The 13,571-nt window shown below is 35.9% G+C and overlaps 1 protein-coding gene across 2 annotated transcripts in view; it reads right to left on the minus strand.

Annotated features, from left to right (window-relative positions):
- Adgrl4 (adhesion G protein-coupled receptor L4) overlaps positions 1-13,571 on the minus strand; it is an 87,755-nt gene that overhangs the window by 32,579 nt on the left and 41,605 nt on the right. For both annotated transcript variants that reach the window (XM_075981089.1, XM_075981090.1), the window contains 5 exons: positions 3,964-4,113; positions 3,522-3,592; positions 2,199-2,378; positions 1,908-2,091; positions 484-600 (listed from right to left, as the gene is read on the minus strand). In XM_075981089.1, the coding sequence (XP_075837204.1) occupies positions 484-600; positions 1,908-2,091; positions 2,199-2,378; positions 3,522-3,592; positions 3,964-4,113 (702 nt within the window). The remainder of the gene's footprint in view (positions 1-483; positions 601-1,907; positions 2,092-2,198; positions 2,379-3,521; positions 3,593-3,963; positions 4,114-13,571) is intronic.

The following is a 13,571-nucleotide window of genomic DNA, read 5'->3' on the forward strand; positions in this document are numbered from 1 at the left end:
ATTTCTTTATTAACTTCTTCTCTTCTTGTAATTCTCTAAACTATTTGCTGATAAACATGAAGACAAATCCATTAACTTTGCACCTTAGTTCCATTATCTACCAAATGAGATTGTTAAATTAGATAACCACTAAACTGCCTGCTACTAGAATTCTGTCTTAAGTTTTTTAAAAGTTTTATTTGACTTAGAGTTTACTATACAAAAGCCAAGGAATGATAAATACAAAGAGAAGTCTAAGCCTAAGCTGTAACTGAGCACTTTAAAAAAATATGTCCCTTCATGAAACTACAAATTTGGTTTCATGATGAAGAATCAAGATATTATTGGTTAAATTTTTCCTCACATAGTCATGTCAGAATCTCAAGTTTCAAGATGGATATTCTGCATATGAACTTAAAATATTTCTATAGGAAATTACACAGCCAAGTGCATATTAGTATTTGTTAGAACTACATGAATATGCATAAGATGTTAAAGTCCTACCAGTGGAGTCGTATGGAGTTTTTCTCTTTGGGAATATTCTTACATAGCCTCCGTCCACATCCATGTGGGGATGAGCATGCTTCATGTGATTTGAATCAAAAACTAAAACCTTGAGAGCTGAAATGGTACCGTGGGAAAAAAGAAATATTATAAAATTAGTTTAATCTGTGTAATTTTTAAATGTAGAGACAATTGCATTGAATACCACTTCATTTAAACTTTTGGTAATATACTACATAATATAAAAACTGAGAAAACTCAGATATTTTGTTTGATTTTTCTTTTCCTGCATGGTTGAACTCATGGTTTAGTCTTGAATGGGTTCAAATAAAAACTAAAATCTCTACACCTGCAGATGCATCCACACATCATTCCTAGAGCAGTATCCTAGACACTGTCTTTTGTCTAACCACCTACACATCATTCCTAGAGCAGTATCCTAGACACTGTCTTTTGTCTAACCACCTACACATCATTCCTAGAGCAGTATCCTAGACACTGTCTTTTGTCTAACCACCCACAGTCTACAGGCTACACTCACCCAGGAAAGCTACGGCTACGGCATCATACGAAATAGCAAACTTAGTTAAAACCTTAAGATTTTTTTGAGATTATTTTTACTCAAGTGTGAACTTCATAGATGACAAGGTCTTGCCTCAGTGTCAAAATTGGACGTGTCTGTTAGACTATTTGTAATTTAAATGCAACTTACTGTCTAAAGATTGGGAGGATTAAATGTTTGAGTAATAATTCCCTTTTGGGGTACATTAGCACTTCTTTTATGCAGAAACATAGAAATATAGTGTGTCTACATATTAATTATCATTTTCACTTTTAATTTGGGTAACTGGTGAATATCAATGAGATAATCATTATGTCAATATGCTATCGCATAGCGGGATATTAGTCAGACATCAATACAGACACATGTAATGATTGCCTAATAAAACATACTTTGCTTCTTCAGAAAAATTTTATAACCATCCGCCATACATAATTTTAAGTTTTTTTTCCAGTAAACTGCATGAAGCAGGAACTCCTCCTTTATTATTGTAATGGCCACATGTTACTACAATGAGAAATTTAAACATACTATACCCATAATTTCTGATGTAAATATTATAGTTTAAGGTCAGGAGCTCATGGGGTGAGTATGACAAGGGAATGTTATCTTCTGCAAACTTTCACGCTACACAGCTGATGAACAGAAAAAACGGGGCAACGTAAGACAGAGGGAGCATCTATGTAGTCAGCCTTGCCTAGCGTAGCTCTTCATTCATATTGCTCTGGTAATATGAACCGCCATTCATTTCTGCATTGACAAAACTGTGTACAATTTCGTAGTAGTTAAAGAACCACACCTTTACTGCCTTTTTTAGTAAACACTGCTGCTTTGAAGCGAACCATTTACCTTCACACCTTACCCACGTCAGTAGCGTTCATATCAAACTGAGTGGCCTTTGGGAAGTTCTGAGAGATTCCTAAGGTGACAAGCTCAGCAGTGTGCAAGAGTTTTGTGAGATGAAGTTGTCTATGATTTGTAGGCAATTGGTCCCAAATTTTAAATGTGCTCTTTTGAACAAAATTATTGATGGTTTTTACAAATTCCTATTTAAGGAAAAAACATGCCTTTAAAAATATTGTAATATCACACTGAACAGAATTATAGGAAACAATCTAATGATTAGCTACACTACAGATTTAAACATACTCACAATAAGAGTTGAATTGGAATGATCATCCTTGGATGAAGTGGTGCTGTTCATGCAGCCTAGTAATGGGGATGATTCAGCAAGTACCTCTATGTATGTGATTATATCCACGGATGAGAGCTCACCCTCAGAATTTCTATAGATTTCCTGTAGTAAAGCATTCTGTTCCTTTATGGGTTCAATCTGAGGGGAAAAAAAAAGAGATCAGAAAAAGAGAATCAGATTTCTGTGGGAAAATTTTCAGAATAAGATTTATGGGGTTGGGAATATGGTTCAGTGAGGAAAACATTTGACATTTAAGTTTGAGGACCAGCCTTCAGATATACAGAATCTGTTTAAAAATACTGCTTTTGGCAGTTGACCTGTAATCCCAGTGATTTGCAGGAAGAGACAGACGATTCCTGGGGCAAACTATCTAGCTAGTCTAGTCTGTGATCACTGGGAGAGAGAGAGAGGAAGAGAGAGAGAGAGAGAGAGAGAGAGAGAGAGAGAGAGAGAGAGAGAGAGAGAGAGAGAGAGAGAAAGAGAGAGAGAGAGAGAAAGAGAGAGAGCAACATCAGCATCTGGCTTCCACGTGCACATGGAAGTCACATATATGAACACACATACAAGCAACTGGAAAGGCTTTATTATACTTCAGAAACACACAAAGCATATTTGAATGGATAATTTAAAGAGTAATTTTGAAAATATCTTCCTAAGATATAATATAAAATTATATCCTAGCCAGAGAACCTACTCAATATTTAAATCTATTAGTTCATATAAGTCTTGATATCATAAGTCAGAAATTTTGATTCAATAACCTGAATCAGATTGTTTTCCACCGAAGTGTTCCTTGGTAAATGATGAAATGGAAACATGCCTTGGCTGAAAGTTCTTTCCTCAGAGTTTGATTCCCCCATTCAATCACAGAACAACAATTTTATGAATGTCCTACTTTACTTGGTCTTTGAAGTGTTCACTTTGAAGTGCAAAATCTAGTTGCATTTCACTGAATCTCCTTAGAATGTGGGACTGGGATTGAGCCAATGTGTGTTTTCATCATTTTACTCAACAACTTCTTTTTATGTTGAAAATAATTTCCAGTATGCCAAGTAATGAAAAAAATAACACAATTTGAAGAGGATAAACTCTTCCACAATGCTTTGGAATGTTTCAAATTAACCCTAGATGCACTGTAAATAATACTTGGATGGCTGTATGCAAAGAATTTCAGTTCTACATGGGGTTCAGCTGTTGATGCTTTCAAATAGGACTTCGGTAGTTCTCACTGAGATCAAAATGTCAGCGTAAAATATATTTCAACCTAAAGTGTCTACTTACTCTTTTTAAGGTTTTATTAATGTTTGCAGCAATGCAGGCATGCTCTAAGTGGCAATTTGAATTCACACTTTCTGTTGAAAAAGAAAACACATTGCACAGTGAGTATACAAACCATTGTGTCCTAAGGTGATTGTGCTGACTTGAATGATTTTGTGCACTTAAACATTAAAAGTGTTCTTTAACACTTGAGATTCCATCGCAGTTCCAGAATGTATCATGTCCCATGGAAGATGGAAGAACATAGTCTAAGGAAGAGGGAACGAATGTGAACTACATTAAACATGCTGCTTCCACCTCCCACTAAGTGAAACAATGCACCTTTCTTAATTTATTTTGCCAGTCTTAGTGAATCATGACACAGAGCTGGGAAATGTAGCTCTTCAATACTTCAAAATGTGTAGTAAGTATTTTATATACTTTAAGATCGAAGGTTCTAAATCACCTTGGCAGTAAGAGCCGTCATTAGGTGTGAAGGGCGACTTCCCCGTGGAGGTCTGATAACCTTCCCTGCAGAAGCAGTTAAATCCTCCGTTCACATTTTCACATATGGCGTGGTCACCGCAGACAGCCGACTCACTGCATTCATCTATATCTGCAAATACATCAAAAAGTAATCTCTTCAATTACTGTTCTTTTACTTGCTTGTTTCCTGATAACAATATGGCATACAGTTAGTGATTTCCTATGAATTGATACAGGGAAGGAAGGGAAATCCCACCGTTTGGGGAAACAGAACAAACGTGGCTGCATGCATTTCCTAACTCAGATTTGGCCAATCCATTCTGACTGAGTATTGAAAATGTTATTCATGGGCCATACTCTCAGATTGTTTTCTGAGTAGCATGATTTGTCAACAAGATCAGTAAATCTATTCCCATCATCTAAGCTGTACCAGTTATTCTAATTTAATAAAGATCCATTTTTCAAAGTGCACTTAAAATTATTTGCCCGCTAGTCTTAGGCTAAACAGATGATAACTCTGTTTAAAGTGATCTGGAGATGAAGATGAGCTCACTTTCACGTCAAAGCTTCATCTCTGTGTGTGATTTAACCGAAAAATAGGGTCCAGGACATTATGTTCTCCAACTCTCTTAAGATTTATCATGATTGATTACTTTTGTTCATATTATATTTGGATGATGATTCTAATATACAATCATAGTTGAGTATGGATGAAGAAATAAATTGTGCAGAATTAAGTCTGAGGTTTTCAGTAGCTATATATTGACACTGTAATAAAGGTGCTGGGTTTTTAGGCTCACATCATTTATATTCTTAATTTAAAATTTTACACACTGCAATGAAATGTGCCTTAAAGTTATAAATACAATATAAATCCACTGCCAGGTTGGGGAATGATTCCAAGGAACTGACTAGTCTAGATCATTACCTCAAATTAATGCAAAGGTTGTGTGTGTGTGTGTGTGTGTGTGTGTGTGTAGCCAGTTCTGGCATCTTAGAAACAGTTTCTATTAGATTAATGAATGAACCTGAAATTTTAATTTATGGTTCGATTATGAAAATAACAAGATGGCATGGTACCATTTCCCAGTGTAAAAAGGAAGGGAGCTGTTAAAGTCTAATTTAAAATGTCATCAGGCTGTTGTCTCAAATTCAGCTGTTCCTAATTTTTTCACTTAAAAACGCAGTGAAGGCACAGGAAAACACATGACTCAAGCCATGGAACAGAAAGTCAGCACAAAGCCTCTTGCTAGGTTCTTAATGAACTTTATGTTAGCTAGAAGGGTGATGATACTACATTATAAAGAACATTACCAGAGGGAAAGGCTAGAAAATCATTGTTCTGATGACGTCTACATATCTGTGATGTGTATTGTCTAGAAACCAGGGTGTGCAGCCTGTAAAGGAACACCTTTTCATTTTTTTAACTTGTATATATATTGTTCAAAAACTGTCATATTAATGTGTCAAACACACATATTAATGCTTACTAGCTGAAAACGGAAAAAGCTATGGAATGTTGACTCCTGCATGGAGGACCCATCCACCCACATTCTCTACCCACACTTTCTAAGCCACAAAGAAGTTTGAAAGAATGAGGCAAGGGTGCAGACAATGTCAATCAAGTGTCTTTTGCTCTTGTGTTGAGATAGGGTTCTCACAATGCTGGCCTGGAGCTCATTGTGCAGCCCTTGAATTCATGACAATCTCTCTTTCAGGTTCTTCTAAGTTCAGTGGTTTCAGGCCACCATACATGTCACCAAGGAGCCCTCCTCTCCCAGGACTGTTTCAGAAGCATACGCTGCACTCCAGTGGGAAAACAACCTGAACAAGGCTGCGTGCAGACCCACTGAGTATCACAAAGAGAACAAATTAATTCCCGGGTAGGGCAATTAACACATTCTTTGTCTATCATGTTAGAGACTTTGTAGGAATTGATTTCTTAAATGTGCAGCATTATCATGAACCCTATCCAACACCAACCTATGAGCAAAATGAAAAGTTCCTCCATAAATTCAGCTCTCTCCATCCTTCCACACAGTGGGTTTAAACATACTTGGTGATTGTACCTTACTATTATATTTTCTTCCCCTATCTCTTCTGTGCTGGTTTGGTTTTATGTTGGTTTGATTTCTCTCTTTCTCTCTTTTTAAAAGAAAATATTCATTCTCTAAATATTTCACACATTTATACACTATACCTTGATCATACCCACCCCACTCCACTCCTCACCGAGATTCTCCATTATACTTCTTTCCCAATTGTCTCTCTCTCTCTCTCTCTCTCTCTCTCTCTCTCATTCTTTCTGTCTTTCCTTTTTCTCCCTCTCCCATTCTTAATTCTTTTTGCAAATTTTATCCAACTGAATCCAATTAGTGCTGCTATGTCTGTATGAATGTGGGCCATCCCTTGGCCTCAAACCTAGCAGGGGTCAAACTCCTAAAGAAAAGGGACTTCTCCTCCTTTAGCAGCCATGAACTACCAATATCTCCTCAGACATGGATAGGAATTCTGGAGGCACTCCCCAATCCATGGTGGAATTTTAAACTGGCTGAGTTTTGTAGGGGTCTTATGCAGGCAACCATAGCTGCTGTGGGTTTGCACGTGCGGCAGCCCTGCACATTGAGTATTTCAGAGCACTGCAGTGTATCAATTTATCCTTCCATGGCTTCATCACGCTCATAGCTTGGTTATTCATCCTCTCACCTTCTTATTTCACTCCATAATCGCTTCCCCAAAACAAGTTACCCTCTCATTACCATTTTGTTTTGTTCTTGATTTTGTTTTGTGATCGTTTTTTTTTTAATCTTTGGTTTGTTTAACCTTGGGATGGGAATGTAGCTCATTGATACTTCACAAATGTGTAGTAAGTATTTTATATAGTTTAAGATTGAAAGATATATCTATATTTATATCTCACCTTGGCAGCAAATTTATCATTAGGTGTGAACTGTGACTTTTCTGTAGTTAAATCCTGCATTGACATTTTTATCTACAGAGTGATTATCACAGATAGAAAACTCACTGAATTCATCTTTATCTGCAAATATTTTAAAAAGTATTTTCTTAATTAGTGTTCAAATGTAAAACCAAGTAAAATCTTGTTTACTTCCTGATTACACTATTGTATATGGTTAGTGATGTCATATCAAAAGATACAGAAAAGAGGAAAGCTAACCCCTGGAACTCACTGAGAAGCAACTCCCCAGTCACTGCACCCATGAGGACAAGGACTCCCCTTCCCTCTATAGCCTTCAGCTGCCAACAGCTTCCTAAGGAGGGGCTGGAGCCCAAGAGCCTTTCCTCTGTTCATAACTGAATGTTGATGCCCGTGGTCCTATGCAGCCCCTAAGTAGGGTTATCCAAGTTCATGGGTGCCATGGCTACTGGAGTCCTTGCTTTATTAATGGATTCCCAGTGCTGTTCCCTCAGATTGCTGCCTTCCCATCATCATGGGCCAAATAAAGCATTTCAGCTCCTGAATTTATTGAATGAAAATATGATGATCTAAGAATGGTAGCAATGGTAGTAGTGTCCTTGGGATGCTAGCACTCAAGATTAAGCCCAATCAAAGTTTTTATACTTAGTATCTGCATCTTACGGAATAACATTAATTATCCTATCAAACTAATGCTTCTTAAACTTTAGTCTGATTTATACATTTACATCTATGTAATGTCTAGAGAACATTCTGGCAGCCATTCTGTTTCTAGGGCTCTTACTATCACACATACAAATTGTTAAATATATATATATATATTATATGTATTTATGTATATATTTATATGTATGTTGTATATACATAACATTCATATAAATACAAACACATATAATGATCACCACTAAAAATGAGGAGGTCATAAAGGTTTGTGGGAGTCAGGTGGTGATGTAAGAGGAGTTGGAAAGGAGCAGAGGGAAGGGTGAGAGCAATAGCGATGCAAAGCTCATCCATGATGTTTCAAAAAAAAGAACAAAAATAAGAAAATATAATTGGGTTTAATATGATAAAAACACATTCTACACATTGATGAAGATGTCATAATAAAACCTACTATTTTATGTGCTTGCTATACCTTAACAAAAGTGGAAATGTCCTTTAAAACAAGGAAGAAGTCTGTATTACTGAATTTGATATTGTTGTTCTGGGTGTTACTGGTGCTCAGGCTTAGCACAGTGATGGTCAGTGATGATCCAAATGGAACATCTAAGCATTCAGTAATACTTCGACTGTCCTTGGGACAGCACTCTGTGTTCCTTTCCTACCTAATGCTTTGTAAAAGAAACATCCTATCTCATAATGGGCTGAAGCTACCACAGAAAAATAAATATGGTTTCTATCTTGTAGCAAGGTCCATGCTAACATTGCCTGCAGTCTCTTATGAGGCACAAATGGCTTAAACCTACTACATTGATTCTATTTTCCTACAGTTACAGGCATGGGGATGGCTAGGTTTCTATCCTAACCCTCTTACACTGTAGCTGTAATACAGTAAACAAAGATGCCTGATGCAGAAGAGGTGCATATATCATAACCCACGAGGGAATGCATTGCACGTAGCAGTGGTATCAAGGCTACAACTGATACCTGATGTTACAATCGGAAAATCAAATCAGTGATTCTGTTTCTATTTGCAGTGCTGCTAATTGCAAGAACCCCGAGAATATGTATACAGGGGGATGCAGAGGAATGTGTTGGTAGGTTGTCTTGTCTTGGTAATTAGCGAAGTTGTCTAAGAGAAAAAGAGCACTGGCCTCCATCCTAATGAAAACTAAATTGCTGCTATATCTGACTAAGACTGACTGAGAAAGTTTAATATTTGGTCCAATTTCCCTGCTATTTGCAGCTCCTGCCTTTGCTCTAAAAATTCAGTATTACTCAAAAAGAGGCACAACCTTTACAACCGCAAATTATCCACTAACTTTAATTTAAAAGTTAAAATACTTAATTTTAATTTAATTTAAAATACTTGTTCCTTGTCTATGACTGGCAAATCCAGTGGCCTTTTTTTTTTTTTACTATAATCTTCTTTCAAAGTGTGATTAGATGGTGATTTTAATCATATGTTGTTTATAATACTTATTAATAATGTTGTTTTCTAATGTTGTGTTACAGAATGTAGAAGGCAAATACTTAATTATTGGAATTAATTCACAAAGATAAGATTCAATTTTAATATTGTTTAACTTCAAGGAAATAACCCCCACTACAGTTACATGGACAATCCAAGCTAGGTAGAACATAAAAACACATGTGTGCTAAGCTCCTGGGCGAGGGTTAAAGAAAGAAAGGATACTCCCTACTCTTCAGCCTTTAATCATTATGGCTTCTAGGTGCTTAAGTTTTCCCACCTGTGAAACACTGGTCTTGAACTAGTCTTTTAAGGGGTAAACATCTGAAGTTCTGTTTTGCTGTGACTCCAAGGGAAAGAAGAAAACAATACATAGTCCTTTCACCCTACACCTGCCTGAAAAAAAATCACCTTACGTGTGCGGAGCTGAATTTAAATATGTACTACAGTCAATTTTCCTTAAGCCATGTCTTGCTCTGGATAGAAAACTTTGTTTTCTTTTTATTGATGTTTAATGATGTTTCTATGTATTTATGTTTAATGAGCATAATATGTCACATTTAAGAATTAACTGAATTAAAGACCAGAAGCACTATATTAAAAGGTGATAATAATACTAAGAGGGGATAGATTTATGACTCTGTATGAACTCCCTGAGGATTATCAGCGTGAACAATGAAAATTACAATAGAAGCAGAGAAAATGGAAGGAGCTGCCAATAGCTTTTCAGAAAAGCATAATCCTTATGGACAACAAAATTGGTGAGAAATAACATTTTTTCCAGAGAATGAGTTTTTCACTGAATAATCCATCATATGAAACAGGTAAAAAATAGGACTCGGGACTGAGGATTGGGTTTTGATACAGTTATTGTGTTTACAAACCCCTTAAAAGAGTTACAAGGGAGTTAGCTAAGGCTTAGGGTCATTCTGCAGCGTCTCAGTAGAAATGAAGATTGGGAGAAGAGATTTTCAATTCCAATGATCACGTCTCTTACATTGTTGACAACCATTCTTCTTTGTTTGTGTATGTGCATGTGTGTGCGTGCATATGCATGCATTGCATGTTTATGCACGTGTGTGCATTTGTGTATGAGTGTGTGTGTCTGTTTTCTCTGGTGTCTGTGAAATAGACCTTCTTTGAACTGAAGAATCTTAAAAAATAAACCTGATCCGATGAGAAGATAAATGTCTTCTGGAGACTTGAGGCTACAGAAAACTAGAATACAATTAAATTTTTCTTTAATTACTGTGTTAACTGTTAGGCCTCCCTGCTCTACTCATGTTTCCAGAGTTACACAATCAGTAATTAACTCTTAACAATGAAACTTATTACATGACATTCTAAGGGAATCAGCAGCTGGAACATAGGCTGGAGAAATCCAGTTAGCACTTGAGAAAAACAACATTGTTTTAAATACTTTGTACCCTGGCAGAGTTTGATACAGCACATAGCAGCACAGCACAGCATTCAAACACTGCACCCACTCACATCTCAGGTGAAAACAATGGCTTTCTGGCTATAAGACTGTGAGTCTACACTTCTCTCTTTATGTGAAATGTATCCATGTAGAAGAACCTTTCACTGTTCTTGGGCATAAGCTAATACTTTGCCCATGTACATCTATTTAATTATTTATATAAATCAATTATTATGCAACTATATATACAGACTCAGAAAGCAGAAATGTGTACATTGCTGTACTTATATAACAGAAACAAAGTCATCTATTTATCTATCATCTATCTATCTATCTATCTATCTATCTATCTATCTACCTACCTATCTGCATGCATATAGCCGAAATTAAACTATTTCATGAAAATTAACCGAGAGTAGCTCATAAGTTGCATATGAAGCATCTAAATTAGGTTAAAGGAAAATATTTCGCCCACATTGGGTTTGAGTCAATCGTTTAGTTACTCAAATATTTATGGAGTCATCCAGTTCCCAAATGTGAAGGTCTATATTGGGAAATAAGTAAAAATTAATCAAAAAGTCAGGATCTGTGCCTTCCTGTCAAGAGTTCACATTCTGAAGGTAACTTACCACACAAGCAGATAATTGAGTTTTTATTAAGATAAAAGTTTTCATTTATAGATCTAAATTTGAATCCTGTCACAGAATGTTGGGGGAAGTTTATATTAAACTTTAAAATAAATTGTGTTTCCAGATCAGTTATTGGTGATATAGAAAATGATGAGCATTGAATCCCATGTGGGCTTCTGCTACAAAAATAATATGCAAACATGCATAGGCAGAGGCTTCACTAGATCTGAGTTACCAGTCAAAGTCCATGCAATTGAGCCACTTTATATTGTCTAAATGAGTGGTTTCTAAGACAAATTAACATATTAATGTGCTGATTAATTCCAACACATCCTTATTAATATTGTACAACATAGTCACAGAAAAAGTTGACATCGAATTTTGTATTGTTCTTTGAGGGTAGCTTTGGACATTTGGTTTCTTTGTTATCAAGAACTAGGAAATTAAAATATTTGCTATATCCAAGTATTGCAACTGGATATGTAATGTGGACAAATTCCCCAAAGTTCCTATTCAAATCTTGTTCAATAAAATACCACTTCTCTGAAAGTAACCTCCAGATAGTGGATGGGTAAGAAATTATCTTTCAGAAGTAGTATATAAATATGAATTATGTAAATACCCTTATACTTTGCAGTGTCTCTAACTTTATAATAATTAAACTTTACAGATAAATTTACTTTAGGTGGGTAGACTGCAGAAAAAAAAAGCTGCTTCTTGGCTCTGAAAGATGACTCAGTGGTTAAAGGTGTGTACAGTTTTTGCAGAGGGCACCCACGTCAGCCATCTGTTTCTCAAGTTCCAAAGGGACCTGGCATCCTCATCTGACATCCATGGGCACCCACACTCACACCAACACATGACACTTACGGAAACATGTATGCATATAATAATTTAAAGCAATACCACAAATATATGTTAAAAATCCATTTCTCTTGTTTTCTTTTAATACTCTAAATCACAGTTACTTCCAGTGGTTCTATGTTTAATTTATCTCTACATTAATTTATCATATTTAAATATAAATATTTTCACAGATATTCTTAAAATCTCTCATCAACAGTTAATTGGAGAAAATTTTAGAATTAAAAATTATTAATAGGGAGAGGTATTTAATATCCTTTCAGTAATACTTGTTGACCTGTCTTTAACATAATGAATTGAGTGTGGCAACTCAAAGATACACACAGTCCCCAACAAAGGTATGCATGGCTGTTGGGAAAGATGTATTGAAGACCAAAATTACCAGAGTGAAGTGTTTGTACCAACTATGTCTGGTCTTTAGTAAACAGCTACATTACTAGGTTACAATGCAGACAAGGGAATGGCTTCCTTAGGCCAATTTGTGGATCTAAGGATTTATATTATTTGCAGAGATTTCAAAAAGAAAATGAAGCTGGAGTGATGTATTACACTGCAATTAACAGTTTAGGGAAAGAAATGTTACCCTGACAATACACTCAACCAAAAAAAAAAGTGTTTTCACAAATAGCCAGCAGCATAAACTAAGGAAAATTATATTATTGATACATAAGGTACGGGGAGACATCATCAACAATGGGAAAGACATGTTACGTACTTGCAACTAGGTCAAAGATGGCCTTCAACAGATTTTACATAACAAAAAAATTAAGCTTGAATCTGAGTATCAAAGCAGTTTTGTAATACCAGAATTACTAATGAAGAAGATTCATGCGGAAACCAATGCTCAAGGATGCACCCGAGGTATAGTGAAGAAAGAGGCATGCTACATCTCCTAACTACCAAGAAGTCGAAGTTGATGACTCAGAACAAAGAAAGTGGGTGAAGCCAAAGCAGAATAAATATGAATTAAAGCATGTCTCATCTGGGTGACGGGTAAAACAAATTTTTAGTTTTGTCTACCAATTTTTTTATGGCAAAATAACACTTCAAATATATTTCTGTTGGGATTAGTTAGTTATTTTTCTTTAGGTCAGATCAAGCATTGGTCAGTATGAATTACACTAATAATTCAAAGTGTTGGAACTTTTTAGTTACTTAATTGTCATGATAAAAAAAATGCCTAGTTTTACTTGGAAACTCCACTTGGGATAGTTCCAATGATGCCAGTACAGAGGCAGAATAAGATGAATGTAGGTTTTATGCTCAATTTCAAAGACAATGTGTTTGCATTGTTGAGAAAAGTAATTTTGTCATAAACAGTGGGTCTATACAAGAAAGAGAAAAAGAAGAGCTACTGAGCAAATTGGGAGTGTAGAGATCATAGGAGAGGATGGAAGAGGAGAGGGGAGGAAAGGAGGGGAGAGAAGAAAAATGTACAGCTCAATAAAAATGATTTAAAAAAAACAATGTTTCTAAACAAGGAACAAATAACAAGCATCTAAACCTCCAAATCCAAGAATCCCAAGTACTTAGTGTTGGCTGACAGGAGGCTCCAAACCATGGTACTACAGTAGCTCCATTTGGAATAAAACAGAGTTTAACTGCT

The sequence above is a fragment of the Microtus pennsylvanicus genome, chromosome 7 (genome assembly GCF_037038515.1).
Source record: "Microtus pennsylvanicus isolate mMicPen1 chromosome 7, mMicPen1.hap1, whole genome shotgun sequence".
NCBI classification, from domain to species: Eukaryota; Metazoa; Chordata; class Mammalia; order Rodentia; family Cricetidae; genus Microtus; species Microtus pennsylvanicus.